This window comes from Arachis stenosperma, chromosome 10 (genome assembly GCF_014773155.1).
Source record: "Arachis stenosperma cultivar V10309 chromosome 10, arast.V10309.gnm1.PFL2, whole genome shotgun sequence".
Lineage (NCBI taxonomy): Eukaryota > Viridiplantae > Streptophyta > Magnoliopsida > Fabales > Fabaceae > Arachis > Arachis stenosperma.
Window position 1 is genome coordinate 107,725,205 of NC_080386.1, and position 20,558 is coordinate 107,745,762.

The 20,558-nt window shown below is 39.7% G+C and overlaps 4 protein-coding genes and 1 non-coding gene across 5 annotated transcripts; 2 read left to right on the plus strand and 3 right to left on the minus strand.

Moving 5' to 3' along the window:
* Window positions 1-547: 547 nt before the first annotated feature.
* On the minus strand, window positions 548-2,548 carry LOC130957438 (protein FAR1-RELATED SEQUENCE 5-like). The gene has a single exon (XM_057884295.1). The coding sequence runs from the start codon at window positions 2,546-2,548 to the stop codon at window positions 548-550; it is 2,001 nt and encodes a 666-aa protein (XP_057740278.1).
* A 4,532-nt stretch (window positions 2,549-7,080) lies between these two features.
* LOC130958984 (small nucleolar RNA R71) lies at window positions 7,081-7,188 on the minus strand. Its single transcript, XR_009078081.1, has one exon. It is a non-coding gene; the product is annotated as a small nucleolar RNA R71 (small nucleolar RNA).
* A 7,653-nt stretch (window positions 7,189-14,841) lies between these two features.
* LOC130957439 (uncharacterized) lies at window positions 14,842-15,465 on the plus strand. Its single transcript, XM_057884297.1, has one exon. It carries the CDS (start codon window positions 14,842-14,844, stop codon window positions 15,463-15,465), a length of 624 nt encoding a protein of 207 aa, XP_057740280.1.
* Window positions 15,466-16,006: 541 nt separating this feature from the next.
* Window positions 16,007-17,869, plus strand: LOC130954647 (probable gamma-secretase subunit PEN-2). Its single transcript, XM_057881403.1, has 2 exons — window positions 16,007-16,377; window positions 17,385-17,869. The coding sequence occupies exons 1-2, from the start codon at window positions 16,098-16,100 to the stop codon at window positions 17,543-17,545; spliced, it is 441 nt and encodes a 146-aa protein (XP_057737386.1). The 5' UTR covers window positions 16,007-16,097; the 3' UTR covers window positions 17,546-17,869.
* Window positions 17,822-18,763, minus strand: LOC130954645 (germin-like protein subfamily 3 member 4). The gene has a single exon (XM_057881401.1). The coding sequence runs from the start codon at window positions 18,716-18,718 to the stop codon at window positions 18,014-18,016; it is 705 nt and encodes a 234-aa protein (XP_057737384.1). The 5' UTR covers window positions 18,719-18,763; the 3' UTR covers window positions 17,822-18,013.
* Window positions 18,764-20,558: the final 1,795 nt, after the last annotated feature.

Sequence of the window (20,558 nt, forward strand, 5' to 3'; positions counted from 1 at the left end):
CCACAAGTCGATTACCTCTATGTTCCAGTCGACGGTGTTACCCACTCCGCCCATGTTCTTGGTTTGGCTTTGCGCTGTGCCTATTACATGGTCCCATCTGTCGTTATCTCCGCCATCTTGCTCACTGCGATGATCATCTCCCTCTTCTAACCGTTTGCCTTGATCAGCGTGCAGGTTAAAGTGCGGAGAAACAGCCTACATGACAACAAAATTGATATACAATTGCTTACTTAATGAGGTAAAACTAATTAAGTAGTGAATATAGTGTTTGCAACCAAGTGTTTACCTCGAGTTTGCTAACTCTCGTTTCCTTGTTAGGACAGTGTTTATATCTTGTTGAGGTTGAGATTTTTTGTGGCTCGGTGCACCTCCGCTTTGTGTGCTCGGTTTTTCTGCATCTCGTGCACTTTCTTTTTCTACCTTTGTGTCCCCGTGTGCTGGGTGCCCCTTTGGTGCGCACAACGGTTGGATCCCGAACAGCACAGACAGCGTTCGGACTCCTATCCATCATGTCATTGCCGCTGCGGGCTTCTAGATCATAGCATATCTACCTGATCCCTTTCATGCATTTCTTGTACAGATCGTCATTTTTAAATCCGACGAACAACATCCACTGCAAAGCAGCATGCAGGGCTCCATGTCTCAACAAGAAACCCCGCTCATCCTCTAGTCCCGTCTTCTCAGTGTATTTGTTGACTGTCTTCACATCCTTCCTCCATCGTCTCAAAATCAAGCTTTCGGGAATTCTTTTTACGTGCTCGTGCTTCATGACAAAAAACATATGCCTGCAAGGAAAACCTTCTTTCTCCCAAAATCCACATCGACATACCAACCTATCTCTTTTTGGATCGTACAATGCCACCACATTCTGACCGGGAAATCCATACTCCTCAACCGTGTACACCATGGTTGTTGAGACCCTTCGTTTGCTTACGAAGTTAACGACTGAGATAGACTTAATCTCCTTCTTCACTTGTGTGAAGATGACCTTCGTGTACACCGATGCAGCAAACTGTTCGATGGGATCAAGACGGGTCGTCATAACGGGAACACCGCAAATTGAACTGAACTGTGTAACCAGCTCACTATTCCGGTACTCCCGTACTAGTACCTCCAGATTCTGCACAAGCTCTAGAATACTGTGCCTAGACGACAGAAATTTTTTTAGATGGGAATTGATGCCCTCACACCGTGACGTCGTGCGAAACCCATTGCAAAACTTGCGACGCAAGTACGCATTTGCCCACATCTTCCTCTTTTCATACAACTGTAACGCCCAATACTTATTAAGTAACCCATACTGTTCAGCAACCTGTGCCCATTCACGCTCAAACTCTTCAACCTCCATGTCAGCATACAACCACTTGGCAAAGACATCACGGAACATCTGCTCGTTGGTGTTCGAGGTAATATTCTTCTGCAGATGCCATGCACACAACCTATGGGTTGCCCGGGGCAACACCTCCCTAACTGTAGCAATCATTGATTCATCCCCGTCGGTAACGACTACAGAGGGCAGATTTCTACACATGACTTCTAACAAGTTCTCCAATATCCACTTGTATGAACTGATTGTCTCATCTAAAACCAAACCGAAACCAAAAATTGTTGTTTGCTTGTGATTGTTTGAACCTAAGAATATGACAAGGGGTCTATTGTACTTGTTCTTTTTATACGTCGAATCGAATGCAACGACGTCTCCAAAGTGTTGAAAATCAACCCTGCTAGGACCATCTGCCCAGAACATGTTTCCCAACATACCTTCTTCAGTCAAATTGTACCGGGCCATAGACATGGGATCAGCAGCTGCCTTACCTTCCAGGTATACTATAGCAGCGTTCATGTCTCCATCAACCACCTTTGCACACTTCGACCGATCCATATAGTTGTATGCGTCTTTCTTGGTAAAACCCAAAGAAGAATAACCACCCGCAATCCCAGCCATGTACCCCAATATCTTAGATGTCAGCAACCCATACGTATGCATTCCATCCATGTGGGCCTTTGCAGAACCCGATATTGCCCGGAAACTTCGGATCATATGAACCATTCCCGTCGGTATCAACTCATGGTTATGCTCGATGATTACTTTCCAAACCTTCCAAACCGAGCTACCCTTATCAAGGTATACAGACATCAGGGCCTGGCAATTCGTGCGTGTCTCAGGCCTATGGCGTCTCTCCCTATCTAGTCTATTGTATTGTTTTCCATCCCTTAGGCCAGCCCGATTACAGAAGAACCTCCTTCTCACTACACTCCCATCTTCATCCTTTGCATAGTCTCCCTTACGGACCACAAATCCGTTGCATTTCCCAAACCTACCATAAAACTCATATGCACGCTCTTCACTTCGAAACACCTTTTTCATTATATCCTCTGCAGTCAACCCAGTCACGTAACCATATTCACGACCATCTTCATCCGACAACAACTCAACCTTTCTTAAGTCATTCTCGTCAACAACGTTGTTGTTTGAAAGGCATAAATCGTTTTCACTTTCATCTGGAGACAAACCATTTGCCTTGCCCATCCCACCATAGCACTCCATCTATTAAGTTGTAATAGTTGGTTTTTTAAATAATAACTTTTTTCTGCTATAAAAATACACTGCCTTAACCTCTACACAACAACAATTTAACAAACAGACAACCACAACACCTAAATAGATAATCCGCCAATTGAAATTGCAAAACCCTAAGGAATTTTGCAACTTAAAAGGGCAGCAGCAAACCAATTTAAAACACAGTCAACTTTACAAATTCAAGTAAAGGAAATCGGTACAGAAATCATCAACTGGACAAAAATTTTAACCACAACATTGGAATAATAATTAACCAGATACTTATTCACAATGTATAATATCAATGAAAATGTACAAATATGCATTGAAAATGTACATAATTTCAATAAAGATTACTAAACAGAGGCAAGAGAGAACAACCATCATTCAGCAACAAACACTACAAAACAGCAAAAAGAAATCACCCTATTACCAAATTCAAAAAGAATGAAAACCAGATAAACCCAATCATAAAAAATTGTTACCAAATTAAATCAAAAGTCAACCAAATTTCACCTTGCAAATCCAATTAAAAAAACCTCTTCAGTTTCTACCCTAAACACCTATTAAATCACATGAACCAAAATTAACTTGAGGGAAAACACAAATTTCATCAGCACGAGAAGTCAGTTATCATTTATCACAAATTTTATATCTAAAACACAAATCAATACTCAATGAATCAGAGATATTCAAAATCACAAATCACTACTTTAGCCTTCAGAGACATTTGATGAGCGGATAATTTGTATACTTTTTGGCATTGTTTTTAGTATGTTTTTGATATGATATAGTTAGTTTTTAGTATATTTTTATTAGTTTTTAATTAAAATTCACTTTTCTGGACTTTACTATGAGTTTGTGTGTTTTTCTGTGATTTCAGGTATTTTCTGGCTAAAATTGAGGGACCTGAGCAAAAATCTGATTCAGAGACTCAAAAGGACTGCAGATGCTGTTGGATTCTGACCTCCCTGCACTCGAAGTGGATTTTCTGGAGCTACAGAAGCCCAATTGGCGCGCTCTCAACGGCGTTGGAAAGTAGACATCCTGGGCTTTCCAGCAATATATAATAGTCCATATTTTGCCCAAGATTTGATGGCCCAAACCGGCGTTCAAAGTCACCTCAAGAAATTCCAGCGTTAAACGCTGGAACTGGCACCCAAATGGGAGTTAAACGCCCAAACTGGCACCAAAGCTGGCGTTTAACTCCAAGAAGAGTCTCTACACGAAATTGCTTCATTGCTCAGCCCAAGTACACACCAAGTGGGCCCGGAAGAGGATTTTTATGTCATTTACTCATTTCTGTACACCCTAGGCTACTAGTTTCTTATAAGTAGGACCTTTTACTATTGTATAGAAATCTTTTGATCACTTTTAGATCTCTAGATCATCTTTGGACATTTTAGTTCTTAGATCATTGGGAGGCTGGCCATTCGGCCATGCCTAGACCTTATGCTTATGTATTTTCAACGGTGGAGTTTCTACACACCATAGATTAAGGTGTGGAGCTCTGCTGTACCTCGAGTATTAATGCAATTACTATTGTTCTTTCATTCAAATTCCGTGAGATCAGAGTCTTCGTGGTATAGGCAAGAACTGATGGCAGCATTCAAGAGAATCCGGAAGGTCTAACCTTGTCTGTGGTATTCTGAGTAGGATTCAATGATTGAATGACTGTGACGTGCTTCAAACCTGTAACCTACTGGGCGTTAGTGACAGACGCAAAAGAGTTATTCTATTCCGGTAGGGGAGGGAACCGAACCGGTGATTGGCCGTACTGTGACAGAGTATTGAGCATTAGCTTTCACTGCGAGGATGGGAGGTAGCTGCTGACAACAGTGAGACCCTATACGAGCTTGCCATGGAAAGGAGTAAGAAGGGTTGGATGAAGACAGTAGGAAAGCAGAGAGACGGAAGGGAAGGCATCTTCATGCGCTTATCTGAAGTTCCTACCAATGAATTACATAAGTATCACTATCTTTATCTTTTATGTTATTTTCGTTCATCACCATATATATCTGAGTTTGCCTGACTAAGATTTACAAGATGACCATAGCTTGCTTCAATACTAACAATCTCCGTGGGATCGACCCTTACTCACGTAAGGTTTATTACTTGGACGACCCAGTGCACTTGCTGGTTAGTTGTGCGAAGTTGTGTAATGCCATGGTATTGAGCGCACCAAGTTTTTGGAGCCATTACCAGGGATTATGAGAGTTGTGAAAAAGTATAGTTCACAATTTCGCGCACCAAGTTTTTGGCGCCGTTGCCGGGGATTGTTCTAGTTTTGAGCAAGCCTTTGGTAACATCAGTGCCAAGATCCGGCAACAACATCAAATTTTTGGTGTTATTGCCCGGGATTGTTTAGGCTGGACAACTGACGGTTCATCTTGTTGCTTAGATTAGGTATTTTTTTTCGAAATTCTTGAAGGTGAATTCTAGAGTTTCATGATGATTTGTTGAAATCTGGCTGGCTGAGAAGCCATGTCTAATCTGATTGGACCGAGGTTTCAACTTATCACCACAAGAGCTTGTTGATTTCGTATCAATCTTGCTTTTGGAGCAGTGATTTGCTAAGGCTTGGCTGACCTTTGGTCATGTCTAGTGTTTTGGACCGAAGCTTTCTTTGGAAGCTTGGCTGGCTGTGAAGCCATGTCTAATTCCTGGACCGGAGTCTTAGACTAGCATTGCACTGATTCCTGGAATTCTCATTAAGAATTTTGATACCTTTTTTCCACTTAATTTTCGAAAAACACAAAAAAAATTTGCAAAATCATAAAATCCAAAAATATTTCTTGTTTGAGTCTAGAGTCTCATCTTAAGTTTGGTGTCAAATGCATGTTTTTGTTACATTTTTCGAATCCATGCATATATTTCTTGTTTTGATCTTTGAATTCTATTGACTTGAGTATTTTGTGTGTCTCATATGCATTTTCAGTTCATTAGTGTCAGTAGTATACAAACTGCTAAGTTTGGTGTCTTGCATGCATTGTTATTTGATTCTTGTTGCATTTTAATTATTAAAAATCCAAAAATATTTTTAATTTGTGTCTTTTCAAGTCAATGATACAAGGGATTGAAGATTCAGAACACACTGCGGAGGAATTATACAGAAAAAGCTGAGCATTCAAAAATGCCCAGTGAAGAAGGCAGACTGGCGTTTAAACGCCAGCCAGGGCACCTGGTTGGGCGTTTAACGCCCAAAAAGGTAGCATTTTGGGCGTTAAACGCCAGAATGTATACCATTCTGGGCGTTTAACGCCAGGATGGTGCTAGGGGGAAGATTTTGTTTTCAAATCAATTTTTTTTCAAGTTTTTCAAAACCAAATCTTTTTCAAATCATATCTTTTCAATCAAATGTTTTCAAAATCAATTTCTTTCCTTTTTCAAAGATACTTACTAACAATTAATGATTTGATTGAACATTTTTTGCCTTTTCTATTAAGGAAGGTTTTATGTTTGAATCATATCTTTTCTTGTTAGGCAAGTCATCAATTTTTTTAAAAAAATCACATCTTTTCAAATTGTTTTCAAATCATATCCTTTAAAATTGTTTTCAAATCATATCTTCTCAATCACATCTTTTTAAAACCATGACTTTTCAATCAAATCTTTTTTAACCTCATCTTTTTCAAAATAGTTTTCAATCAAATCTTTTTAGTTTCTAATTTCAAAATCTTTTTCAAAAAATCACTTGATTTCTCTTCCACTTTCAATTTTCGAAAATTATCAATCAAATTTTCAAAATGTTTTCAAAATCTTTTAATTGAATTTTCGAAAATCCTCTTCCCTCCTTCTCACATCCTTCTATTTATGGAGTACCACTCCTTCTAAATGCACAATTCGAACCTTAACTAATTAAAGTTCGAATTCTTCTTCTCCTTCTTCTTTCTATTTCTTTGTTCCTCTGACACTTCAAGGAATCTCTATACTGTGACATAGAGGATTCCACATTTTCTTTTTCTCTTCTCTTTCATATGAGCAGGAGCAGAGACAAAGGCATTCTTGTTGAAGCTGATCCTGAACCTGAGAGGACCTTGAAGAGAAAGCTAAGAGAAGCCAAAGCACAACTCTCTTTAGAGGACCTGACCGAATTCTTCAAAGAAGAAGAACCCATGGCAGCCGAAAACAACAACAATGCCAACAATGCAAGGAAGGTGCTGGGTGACTTTACTGCACCTACTCCCGATTTTCATGGGAGAAGCATCTCTATCCCTGCCATTGGAGCAAACAACTTTGAGCTTAAGCCTCAATTAGTTTCTCTAATGCAACAGAATTGCAAGTTCCATGGACTTCCAATGGAAGATCCTCATCAGTTCTTAGCTGAATTCTTGCAAATCTGTGACACAGTCAAGACTAATGGGGTTAACCCTGAGGTCTATAGACTGATGCTATTCCCTTTTACTGTAAGAGACAGAGCTAGAATATGGTTGGATTCTCAACCTAAAGAAAGCCTGGACTCTTGGGAAAAGCTAGTCAATGCCTTCTTGGCAAAGTTCTTTCCACCACAAAGATGGAGTAAGCTTAGAGTGGAAGTCCAAACCTTCAGACAGAAGGATGGAGAATCCCTCTATGAAGCTTGGGAAAGATACAAACAATTAATCAGAAGATGTCCTTCAGACATGCTTTCTGAATGGAGCATCATAGGTATTTTCTATGATGGTCTCTCTGAACTATCTAAGATGTCATTGGATAGCTCTGCTGGAGGATCTCTTCATCTGAAGAAGACGCCTGCAGAAGCTCAAGAATTGATTGAAATGGTTGCAAATAACCAATTCATGTACACTTCTGAAAGGAATCCTGTGAACAATGGGACTAGTCAGAAGAAAGGAGTTCTTGAGATTGATGCTCTGAATGCCATACTGGCTCAGAACAAGATATTGACTCAACAAGTCAATTTGATTTCTCAAAGTCTGTCTGGAATGCAAAATGCACCAAACAGTACTAAGGATGCTTCATCTGAGGAAGAAGCTTACGATCCTGAGAACCCCTCCATGGAAGAGGTGAATTACCTAGAAGAACCCTATGGAAACACCTATAATTCTTCATGGAGAAATCACCCAAATCTCTCATGGAAGAATCAAGAGAGACCTCAACAAGGTTTCAATAATAATAATGGTGGAAGAAACAGGTTTAGCAATAGCAAGCCTTTTCCATCATCTTCTCAGCAACAGACAGAGAGTTCTAAGCAGAGTACTTCTGACTTAGCAACAATGGTCTCTGATCTAATAAAGACCACTCAAAGTTTCATGAATGAAACAAGGTCCTCCATTAGGAATTTGGAAGGACAAGTGGGTCAGCTGAGTAAGAAAGTTACTGAACTCCCTCCTAGTACTCTCCCAAGTAATACAGAAGAAAATCCAAAAGGAGAGTGCAAAGCCATAACCATGGCCGAATATGGAGAGGAAAGAGAGGAGGTGGACGCCACTGAGGAAGACCTCAATGGACGTGCACCAACCTCCTCTGAGTTCCCCAATGAGGAACCATGGGAGTCTAAGGCTCAAAATGAGACCATAGAGATTCCATTGGATTTACTTCTGCCTTTCATGAGCTCTGATGAGTATTCTTCCTCTGAAGAGGATGAGTATGTCACTGAAGAGCAAGTTGCTAAATACCTTGGAGCAATCATGAAGCTAAATGACAAGTTATTTGGAAATGAGACTTGGGAGGATGAACCTCCCTTGCTCACCAAAGAACTGGATGACTTGTCTAGGCAGAAACTGCCTCAAAAGAGGCAGGATCCTGGGAAGTTTTCTATACCTTGTACCATAGGCACCATGACCTTCAAGAAGGCCTTGTGTGACTTAGGGTCAAGTGTAAACCTCATGCCCCTCTCTGTAATGGAGAAATTAGGGATCTTTGAGGTGCAAGCTGCAAGAATCTCATTAGAGATGGCAGACAACTCAAGAAAACAAGCCCATGGACTTGTAGAGGATGTTCTGGTTAAAGTTGAAGACCAGTACATTCCTACTGATTTCATAATCCTAGAGACTGGGAAGTGCATGGATGAATCCATCATCCTTGGCAGACCCTTCCTAGCCACAGCAAAGGCTGTGATTGATGTTGACAGAGGAGAGTTAATCATTCAAGTGAATGAAAAATCCTTGGTGTTTAAGGCCCAAGGATATCCCTCTGTCATCATGGAGAGGAAGCATGAAGAGCTCCTCTCAAAACAGAGCCAAACAGAGCCCCCACAGTCAAACTCTAAGTTTGGTGTTGGGAGGCTACAACCAAACTCTAATTTTGGTGTTGAAACACCACATTCAAACTCTAAGTTTGGTGTTGGGAGGTTTCAACACGGTTCTAAGCATTTCTGAGGCTCCATGAGAGCCCTCTGTCAAGCTAATGACATTAAAGAAGCGCTTGTTGGGAGGCAACCCAATGTTTTATAATTAATTATTTTCTTTTGTTATTTTATCTTTTTTGTAGGTTGATGATCATAAGAAGTCACAAAAACAATGAAAAAAGCAAAAACAGAATGAAAAACAGGAAGAAAAACAGCACACCCTGGAGGAAGAAGCTGCTGGCGTTTAAACGCCAGTAAGCCTAGCAGTTGGGCATTTAACGCCCAGTCTGGCACCATTCTGGGCGTTTAACGCCAGAAAGGGGCACCAGACTGGCGTTAAACGCCAGAAAAGGGCAACAACCTGGCGTTAAACGCCAGGAATGGGCACCAGCCCGGCGTTTAACGCCAGAAATAGCTCAAAACGTGATTTTGAGCAACATTTGGTGCAGGGATGACTTTTCCTTGACACTACAGGATCTGTGGACCCCACAGGACCCTACCATCACTCTCTCTCTTCTTCCCCCATTCACCAATCACCTCAACACCTCTTCCCCAAAAACCCCTCACCTATCAAATCCCATCTTTCTCTTCACCACTCACATCCATCCTTCATAAATCCCCACCAACCTCACCCTTCAAATTCAAACCACTTTCCCTCCCAAACCCACCCTCCATGGCCGAACCTTTACCCCCCTCTCTCCTATAAATACCCTTCTTCAACTCTTCATTTTCACACAACCTAAACACCCTTTCTTACCCCTCTTGGCCGAACACACTACCATCTCCCCTCTTCTTCATTTCTTCTTCTTCTACTCCCTTCTTTCTTCTTTTGCTCGAGGACGAGCAAACATTTTAAGTTTGGTGTGGTAAAAGCGTTGCTTTTTCATAACCATTTATGGCATCCAAGGCCGGAGAAACCTCTAAAAAGAGGAAAGGGAAGGCAAAAGCTTTCACCTCCGAGTCATGGGAGATGGATAGATTCCTCTCAAGGGTGCATCAAGTCCACTTCTATGAAGTTGTGGCCTTGAAGAAGGTGATCCCCGAAGTCCCCTTTTCACTCAAAAAGGGTGAATATCCGGAGATCCGCCATGAGATCCGAAGAAGAGGTTGGGAAGTACTTACCAACCCCATTCAACAAGTCGGAATCTTGATGGTTCAAGAGTTCTATGCCAATGCATGGATCACAAAGAACCATGACCAAAGTGTGAACCCGAATCCAAAGAATTATCTCACTATGGTTCGGGGGAAATACTTGGATTTTAGTCCGGAGAGTGTGAGGGTGGCGTTCAACTTGCCTATGATGCAAGGAGATGAGCATCCTTACACTAGAAGGGTCAACTTTGATCAAAGGTTGGACCAAGTCCTCACAGTCATATGTGAAGAGGGCGCACAATGGAAGCAAGATTCAAGAGGAAAGCCGGTCCAATTGAGAAGGCATGACCTCAAGCCCGTGGCTAGAGGATGGTTAGAGTTCATACAACGCTCAATCATTCCCACTAGCAACCGGTCCGAAGTTACCATAGACCGGGCCATCATGATCCATAGTATCATGATTAGAGAAGAAATAGAAGTTCATGAGGTTATAGCCCAAGAACTCTATAAGGTGGCGGACAAGACCTCCACCTTGGCAAGGTTAGCCTTTCCTCATCTCATTTGTCACCTCTGTTATTCAGTTGGAGTTGACATAGAGGGAGACATTCCCATTGATGAGGACAAGCCCATCACCAAGAAAAGGATAGAATACACAAGAGATCTCACTCATCATGAGATCCCTGAGATTCCTCAAGGGATGAATTTTCCTCCACAAAACTATTGGGAGCAACTAAACACCTCCCTAGGAGAACTAAGTTCCAACATGGGACAACTGAGGGTGGAGCATCAAGAACACTCCATCATCCTTCATGAAATTAGAGAAGATCAAAGAATCATGAGGGAGGAGCAACAAAGACAAGGAAGAGACATTGAGGAGCTCAAGCACTCCATAGGATCTTCAAGAGCAAGAAAGAGCCGCCATCACTAAGGTGGACCCGTTCTTTGATTTCCTTGTTATTGTTCTTCTGTTTTTCGAAAATTATGCTTTATGTTTATCCATGTTTGTGTCTTATGATCATTAGTGTCTTAGTGTCTATGCCTTAAAGTTATGAATGTCCTATGAATCCATCACCTTTCTTCAATAAAAACGTGCCTAATTGATAAAAGAAAGAATTGCATGAATTTTGAATTTTATAATAGTTTAATTATTTTGATGTGGTGGCAATATTTTTGTTCTCTGAATGTATGCTTAAACAGTGCATATGTCTTTTGAATTTGTGGTTCATGAATGTTGGCTCTTGAAAGAATGATGAAAAAGGAGACATGTTACTGAGGATCTGAAAAATCAATAAAATGATTCTTGAAGCAAGAAAAAGCATTTCAAAAAAAAACGAAAAAAAAAAATCGAAAAAAAGAAAGAGAAAAAGAAAGAAAAAGAAAGAATAAAGTTGTGATCCAAGGCAAATAAGAGTGTGCTTAAGAACCCTGGACACCTCTAATTGGGGGCTTTAGCAAAGCTGAGTCACAATCTGAAAAGGTTCACCCAATTATGTGTCTGTGGTATGTATGTATCCGGTGGTAATACTGGAAGACAGAGTGCTTTGGGCTACGGCCAAGACTCAAGAAATAGCTATGTTCAAGAATCATCATACTTTACTAAGAGAATCATTAACACTATCTGGATTCTAAGTTCCTAAAGAAGCCAATCATTCTGAATTACAAGGGATAGAGTGAGATGCCAAAACTATTCAGAGGCAAAAAGTAAAAGCCCCGCTCATCTAATTAATACTGATCTTCATAGATGTTTTTGGAGTTCATTGCATATTCTCTTCTTTTTATCTTATTTGATTTTCAGTTGCTTGGGGACAAGCAACAATTTAAGTTTGGTGTTGTGATGAGCGGATAATTTGTATACTTTTTGGCATTGTTTTTAGTATGTTTTTGATATGATATAGTTAGTTTTTAGTATATTTTTATTAGTTTTTAATTAAAATTCACTTTTCTGGACTTTACTATGAGTTTGTGTATTTTTCTGTGATTTCAGGTATTTTCTGGCTGAAATTGAGGGACCTGAGCAAAAATCTGATTCAGAGACTCAAAAGGACTGCAGATGCTGTTGGATTCTGACCTCCCTGCACTCGAAGTGGATTTTCTGGAGCTACAGAAGCCCAATTGGCGCGCTCTCAACGGCGTTGGAAAGTAGACATCCTGGGCTTTCCAGCAATATATAATAGTCCATATTTTGCCCAAGATTTGATGGCCCAAACCGGCGTTCAAAGTCACCTCAAGAAATTCCAGCGTTAAACGCTGGAACTGGCACCCAAATGGGAGTTAAACGCCCAAACTGGCACCAAAGCTGGCATTTAACTCCAAGAAGAGTCTCTACACGAAATTGCTTCATTGCTCAGCTCAAGTACACACCAAGTGGGCCCGGAAGAGGATTTTTATGTCATTTACTCATTTCTGTACACCCTAGGCTACTAGTTTCTTATAAGTAGGACCTTTTACTATTGTATAGAAATCTTTTGATCACTTTTAGATCTCTAGATCATCTTTGGACATTTTAGTTCTTAGATCATTGGGAGGCTGGCCATTCGGCCATGCCTAGACCTTATGCTTATGTATTTTCAACGGTGGAGTTTCTACACACCATAGATTAAGGTGTGGAGCTCTGCTGTACCTCGAGTATTAATGCAATTACTATTGTTCTTTCATTCAAATTCCGTGAGATCAGAGTCTTCGTGGTATAGGCAAGAACTGATGGCAGCATTCAAGAGAATCCGGAAGGTCTAACCTTGTCTGTGGTATTCTGAGTAGGATTCAATGATTGAATGACTGTGACGTGCTTCAAACCTGTAACCTACTGGGCGTTAGTGACAGACGCAAAAGAGTTATTCTATTCCGGTAGGGGAGGGAACCGAACCGGTGATTGGCTGTACTGTGACAGAGTATTGAGCATTAGCTTTCACTGCGAGGATGGGAGGTAGCTGCTGACAACAGTGAGACCCTATACGAGCTTGCCATGGAAAGGAGTAAGAAGGGTTGGATGAAGACAGTAGGAAAGCAGAGAGACGGAAGGGAAGGCATCTTCATGCGCTTATCTGAAGTTCCTACCAATGAATTACATAAGTATCACTATCTTTATCTTTTATGTTATTTTCGTTCATCACCATATATATCTGAGTTTGCCTGACTAAGATTTACAAGATGACCATAGCTTGCTTCAATACTAACAATCTCCGTGGGATCGACCCTTACTCACGTAAGGTTTATTACTTGGACGACCCAGTGCACTTGCTGGTTAGTTGTGCGAAGTTGTGTAATGCCATGGTATTGAGCGCACCAAGTTTTTGGAGCCATTACCAGGGATTATGAGAGTTGTGAAAAAGTATAGTTCACAATTTCGCGCACCAACATTCAAATTCAATAATTCAAGTACTTCAGAGACATTCAAATTCTGCCTACAGCATTCAACAATATACAAATTTTCGCCATTAGCATCAGAGTAAGCTTCTGCCATTAGCAACCATACAGTCTAAATTCCACCTAACAGAGTGAGTTTCCACCATTAGCAACCATACATACAAATTTTCACAGTACTAATTTTGCAAATAAAAGACGGAATCAAACTTCAAACCAAGACCGAAGATCGAAGAAGAAGAATCCAAGAACCGAACTTCAGAACAAAAATGCAAGGCAAGACTGAAGAAGACTTGAAAAAAAAAGAAACAAAAATTCAAGAAGAAGACCACACCCTCAGTGAAGATGAGGACGACTAGCCACTAACCTGGGTCCGTGCCGAGAAGCCAGCAAAGATGAAGACCCGATGAGGACCTGCCGAGTTACTGGGTCAGGCGGTGACGATGGAGGATCTGGGTTAGGCGGAGAGGATGGAGGAAGAAGCTGCGGTGCCGAGGACCTGGGACGGCGTTGGCGCTGATGACCTCTATTAGTCGGCGACCATGCAGGGCTAGGCGGAGGGCAAGGTCGTGAGGGTTTCTTTGATTCTGCGTTCTCCTCTACGTGTTTGAATGAATGATTCAGGGAACAGGGGCAGGGGGTTGGGTCACGAGGGAGGGTTGGGAATGACCTGGGTCTCTTTCTTTTTTTTTTAACAGATTAAAAAACAGCATCAAAATATTTTTGTCCAACAACGAAAAACAGGCCACAAGGATTGGGCCCCTAATCAGCCAAAACTGATTACTAATTATAACACCTAATTACCCAACCTAATTATGCCTTCCCTCACGTGCTTCCATCAACTTTTCCTGCAACCTCTGTAAAAGCCTGATCAATTTGTCCCCTCCTTGTACCACATGTCATAGCCACAGCTTGCCACCCATTGTCTACACATGTAGATACTATTTTGCTGTCTATACCGAAGACTTTGCCAAAAAATTATAGTATAGAAGACATGTTATAGTGTTTTACTGTAAGCAGTGAAGTTCAACAAAAATTATATATAGAAGACATGTTATAGTGTTTTTCTTTTATATTTGGATTTTTTAAATTTTAAATTTTATTTTAAAAAATAAAATATAATTTTTTATCGGTTTATTTTGTAAGTAGGATAAAAAAATATAAAAAAATATTTAAAAATGAAAGATTATTTTTTATTTTTTAAAGTAAAAATTTAAAATTGAAAATATTTAAATTCTTTCTTATATGATAATTTTACGCCGCCAAAATTATCCCTGGTTTACTTTTTTTTTAGTAAACTACCATTTCTACTCATAAAAGTTGAAAACGCTGATATATCTACCCATAAAAAACAGAAATTACCATTTGTATCCATAAAAAATAGTTTTTACAAGCAAAATTATCCAAATCCAAAAAAATTAAATAAAATTCCTAAATTACTCTTCTCTGCACCATTACCACTATCATCTCCTCTCTCTCTCTTTTCTCTCTCTCTCTCTCTTTCTCTCTCAATGTTCTGCTAGGGCAAGTCTTGCAGACTTCGATGGTGCAACTAGCTCTCTCCACCCGTGGAGCATCGGGCCTTCACCCTGAAGAGGATGACACCATAATCAGAGTTCACGCTTGGTTCGGCAACAAGTGGTCCACCATAGCCCGACTCCTTTCCGGCAGAACCAACAATGCCATTAAGAATCACTGGAACTCCACCCTCAAACGCAAGTACGCCTCCATGGGCTCCATCGACGATCCTCACTACGCGCAGCCTCAATCGCTCCGTCAGCACCAGCGTCGCCGTACCCGTGTCAACGGTGGTGGTGAGGTACTCGTTGCCGACGGTGATGGCGACAACAGAGGGGACGAGCTGTGGCCCAACTCATCCATGCCCTTCACCACTTTGAGTTTCCTGTTTTTTATTTTCTTCTTGCTCCTTTTCATAACTCAATCTTCAACCTCCTTAGGCAAAGACCTGAACTTTAGCTTCAGCTCATGCTGCATAACAAAAGCATCAACTATAGTGTTGCTGTTATTGCTTATATTAGTAGTAGTAGTAGTAACGGCAGTTTCAACTGAAAACCCTAATCTCTTGAGATTGTCGATTCCAATATTGGAGTTGGGAATTAGGGTTAGGGTTTGGGGTATACTAGGAGGAGGGGCAAATGGATTATGAGTCAACCCGAAAAGATTTTGCAGGTAAGAAAGAGTGTGGGGACAAGGAATCTGAAGATGGTTCTGTTGTTGTTGTTGATGATGAAGCCCTTTTTCTGGGTTAAGAATTCAAAGAAGCAGAAAAGAGAGAGAAAAACAAAATATAGAAGGAAAGCGAGAGAAAGAGAAAGAGGAAGGAGTTGGCAGAGTTGACGGATTATGACGGCACTGACGAGCTTAGAAAATAGAAAGAGAATGAGAAGATGGGTTAGTGGTGGTGGTAGCAGTGTGGGGAAAAGATGAGAACATTGAGAGAGAGAGAGAGGAAAGGGGAGAGGGAGAGGGAAGGAGATGATAGTGGTAGTAGTGGAGAGAAGGATAGTTTAGTAATTTTATTTAATTTTTTAGAGTTTAGATAATTTTATTTGTAAAAATCATTTTTTATAGATACAAATGGTAATTTCTATTTTTTATGGGTAGATATGTCAGTGGTTTCAACTTTTATGGTGTAAATGGTAGTTTTTTTTTTTTTTTTATTGATCTAACTTTAAGACGAACACGTTGAAGGCTGAATCAGAACACGAATAGAAAGAATTGGCTGGAGGAAGCGTAGGTGAGTGAGGGTAGAGTGCAGAACCGTTGATCACGGTGGAGATGGAAGCACCGCAGTCGCAGTCACAGATGCAGGTGCAGGTGCAGTTGCAGGGTAACAGCAGCCCCAATCCTAACCCTAACCTTAGCCCGATTCGGAGTACGGGGGGAATTTGGCCAACAATCGACGGACCTCTGGGGCTGTCGGAGGAAGAATCAGTGAGCTACGCGCGGCGGTTCTACAAGTTCGGGTTCGCACTTCTTCCTCTTCTTTGGGCCGTTAACTGCTTCTACTTCTGGCCCGTCCTTCGCCACTCTCGCTCCTTCCCTCGCATTCGCCCCTGTTCGTCTCTCTCTCTCTCTCTCTCTCTCTGTGTTGAAATTGTTATTGCTCATGAACTGTTTTGATCTTTTGTATGCTCTTTCATCCACTTGCGATTTGTTCGTACTAGTTAGTGAGATAGTGTTTCCTAATCACTTAGCCGAAAGTGTCTTGGCATCTTGGGTTCCTCCACTTACCTGTTGCTAAATACATAGTTTTTCGAAAAAGAAAAGTAGGAAAATATTCAATGTTCTGACATGTTGGAAATTTGAAAGCAATGATAGATGCAAATGCAAATCAGGGAAAAAAATTGCATATGCAGGGTGCTTGCGACCAACTTGATTCTGTTGAAACTATGTACATTTTGCGGATAATCCCTCATGTAATGGTCCTTTTACTATCTCCATTGGTTATCTTTGCCTGTTGGTATATCATGATTTGGTTGGTTGCAGATAGCAAACTACTTGACAAGAAATCGTTCTTTGGTGAGCCACCTTTTTTTTCTTTTGTAAGTCTGCAATATGATATGGGAGGTCATAAGAGCAGTAAACTATGTATCTGAAGGAATATTGATGATCTTGGGATGTAAAAATGCAATATAAGTGCTTGACATTCATTCCCGAATCTGGGGTGAACGTTGTACCAACCAGAGTACACACTAAAATTCATTTTGCATCATGCTTCACCCTTCTAACAAGTCTGGCATCAATGTTCTCATAAGCACGACAGTATTCCTTGTGTAGTGACTAGAGTGCCTAACAAATTCTCGTTGTAGGGGAAGAACGATGTATATTTGCTTCAAATTTATATCTTTGATAATTATAAAGTAGTGACGTAGTGCTGTCTATAATAAATGGATTGGATTTAGAAAGCTCTCATAGCTTCATATCTGGAAGTAGGTCTGAGTTTTGCTTTATTATGACTGGATTGTTGAATCTATTTCAACCGTTTTTTGTAATTTTTTCATTAAATTTTGTCGCCATGTTTCTTTTTGTAGTTGTTTTAATTTATCAGATATCCTTATGCAGATATTGTAGGATCAGCAGTTGGGTTCACAGTATTCTCGGCGCTTCTCTGTACCTGGGCTCTAACATTTTCGCTTGGAGGGGAACGCCTCTTTGGGCCGGTCTGGGATCAATTGGTTATGTACAATCTTGCTGATAGGTTAGGTTTAACAGCCTGGAGCTAGTTGTGTTGTGTGTGGCACCTCTAGGCCTTTAATCACGATGGAAGAAAATATGTTGATGCCTGTATCTAGTTACTTGGATTTATACTTACTGAGACATTGATTTAGGGTTTCTATGTTGTGGATTTATTATTGAAGCCAAATATGATACATAAAAGCAATGTTATTTTTGGTGAAGTAAAAGCAATGTTTTGGAAGAGAATGTTCATGCTTTCCTAATCGCCTATATATTATGCACAGCTTGTAATTAATTTCTAGACTTAACTATGTCATTCCATTCAAATCTTGCTTTGACATGTAACAGTTTCTTTGTAAAGGTCTCTTACTTTAATGATGGAATACAAATGTGAGCTCATAATGCACACAAGACCACAACAAGCATATCAAACCATCAATATAAATGACTAGAGTGCAAGAAATTGAACTGTTTGTGAAAAATTCATGGTTCATGATGTAACATTCATTCAATGGCTAACTGTATATGATCTCTAGTATTTGTGAGGCCAAATCAGTAGTGCCATGATGAAGTTCTAAGTCAGAAAATGAGGTTATGAGTTTCCGCTTTAGGTTCTCTACCGACTCCAATGTGGTCTCAGAAGGTGTAGAAGCACTGAGGGAGCCCAACCCTGGATTCTGGCTATTGAAAACAGAGAAGATAACTGCCGCAGCTGAACCGCGATTCAGAAAGAAGTGGAACAATCCTTTAGGGATCACAAACACATCGCCTGCTCTCAGAGACTTTTGGAAAAACTGGTTTTGCGTATCAAGAAATGCTGCTGCCAGCACCCCTTGGTTGACATAGATCATCTCGGTGGCTCTTGGATGATTGTGGAGGTTTACCATCCCGTCCACTTCAATGTCAATTCTACTAATCGAGATGCCAAGCGTGTTAAGGCCGGGGAACTTGGAAGCACTAACTATGTTCATTGAGGAGCCGAAGAAATTGTCTCTAGGACCAGCCCTTGTCAGTTCTGCGGTCTTGAAATCCTGAGCAGTGTTGTTGTCTTTACTCTTGCAGGGTAGGCCATTGATGAATATGGTTTCCTTTTCTGGCAAAGATGTCGGGCATGTATCTTGTAGATTATCACAATCTGCTGAGCAAACATGGATGATGCAGGTAAAAGGGGTCGCAATGAAGAACATGAAGAAAAAGGAAGAACATAAATTCATACTCATGTTTTGATTTAATTCTCCACTAATAAGTCAATATTTTCCTGCTGTAGTTTTTCTCCACTAGTAAATAATGGTGGTGTTCCAAATTATATATGTACATGAAGATGTTAGATTCTTTAACAAAGAGTTTTGGGGTTGCAAGAAATACAAGTTATCACATTCTTGGAGTTCACTGCTGGCTTTGGTATTAATATGATTGTGTGAAGGTGCATTTGCTTGGATTGAAAGAAAAACCATCCACTCTATTGGGTCTAGTAGAAGTGCTTGTTTGATGATGAACCGAAAAGTAGCTATCTAGGGAATTAGGGACACTGATGGGCTTGAGTATGTGCTTATTTTCAAATGGTAAAATTTGAATCAGATAATGTGTCAATTTTGTTAAGCCCTTCTCTGTGTTTTATTAAGCCCAACCCTAATACATTTTCACCATCACTCTTTATACCTACCCCACTATTCCTACCTGTGTTGCCAACTTGCCATCATCTTCTCTAAGAACCGGTTTTGGCTCTATATTATCATTGCCAAAATTGTTGTTACGATAATCACATACCTAAAAAACATTAAATTATACATCTACACGATATTATGTACATTTATCCATTTGTAAAAATATAGATCAACTTTAATGAAAATAAGATTGTTAGTTATATTATTTAATACTCCACACTCCTGTATTGTATAAAAAATGACAGAAGTTTCCTAATAAACATGACACAAACACAAATCTCTTTCTTTAAAAGAGGTTAGTAACAAATCAAAAGTATAACTTAAAAGAAGGGCAATATTTCCAATTTTTTTATTTTGATATTGAAGAGAAAATAGTATTTTACAGTATTATTAGAATATGATATGTTTAACAGGGGTGTGCATGCAGGGACGGACATAAGGGGGGGCGAGTGGCGGCCTCGGCCCCCCCAACTTTTTTTAATAGTAATAAGTTATTATGTATAATTTAATTTTTTTTTAAATTATTTATTATTTTGTCTAGTATAAATAAAAGTTCAGTCTAATTTAAATATTAATAATTTTTAATATCTACAAAGTAAGTAACAATATTAAAGAAATCTGAAAAATATATTATTACTAATATTTTTTAATTAAATAAAAATTTTCAAATCTCATAAAGTGAATTCTTTTTCTTCTTGTGGCCGTCTTTTTTTATTCATTTGGTATTAATTTTCTCTATATCAACTGCTACAATTAAGAGATCTTTTTCAACTATGAATATTGTGAAAAATAACTTAGAAATAAAATAAAAGATGAATTTCTTGCCAATTGTCTTTTAGTTATATTGAAAAGAAAATTACTGAAAAATTTGACACAAATTCTATTATTGGTGAATTTTATAATACGAAGATTCGACCACTTCGTTAATAAAAAGTATACACATATTTTTTTACTTTAAAATATATTCTCTGTCGGTATATTTTTGTAATACATCTTATATTATATAATTTTTTTACATAATTTTTAATATTATATGTGTTTTTGGCCCCCCCATAATATAATTTCTGGATCCGTCCCTGTGTGCATGGGCCGGGTGAAACCGGGTTTGATGTGGTCCATATCCGACCCGAAATATGTACCGGACCCATTTTTGAGACCCGAATCCGATCCTAGACCCGATGAAACCTATACCCTTTCAGGCCACAACTATACCGGGTGAAAACCGGGCCGTTAACATTATATTACCTTGATACCTTCTTGTAAGTTAGCATGTAAAAATATCCAAATTTCCAAGACTCCAACCATTATTTGACATGATAAAATTCACTTAGAAAAATATAACAGGAACCAACTCTTCTCTAAAATTAAAGCATAACTATAATCAATACTAATATTG

Excerpts from the sequence above, each read along its gene's own strand:
- LOC130954647 (XM_057881403.1), top strand. The coding sequence starts at position 16,098 with ATGGAAGCACCGCAGTCGCAGTCACAGATGCAGGTGCAGGTGCAGTTG. Across the intron at positions 16,378-17,384 it reads CTTCCCTCGCATTCGCCCCT|ATATTGTAGGATCAGCAGTT; the intron begins GTTCGTCTCTCT and ends ATCCTTATGCAG.
- LOC130957439 (XM_057884297.1), top strand. The coding sequence starts at position 14,842 with ATGGTGCAACTAGCTCTCTCCACCCGTGGAGCATCGGGCCTTCACCCT.
- LOC130954645 (XM_057881401.1), bottom strand. The coding sequence starts at position 18,718 with ATGAGTATGAATTTATGTTCTTCCTTTTTCTTCATGTTCTTCATTGCG.
- LOC130957438 (XM_057884295.1), bottom strand. The coding sequence starts at position 2,548 with ATGGAGTGCTATGGTGGGATGGGCAAGGCAAATGGTTTGTCTCCAGAT.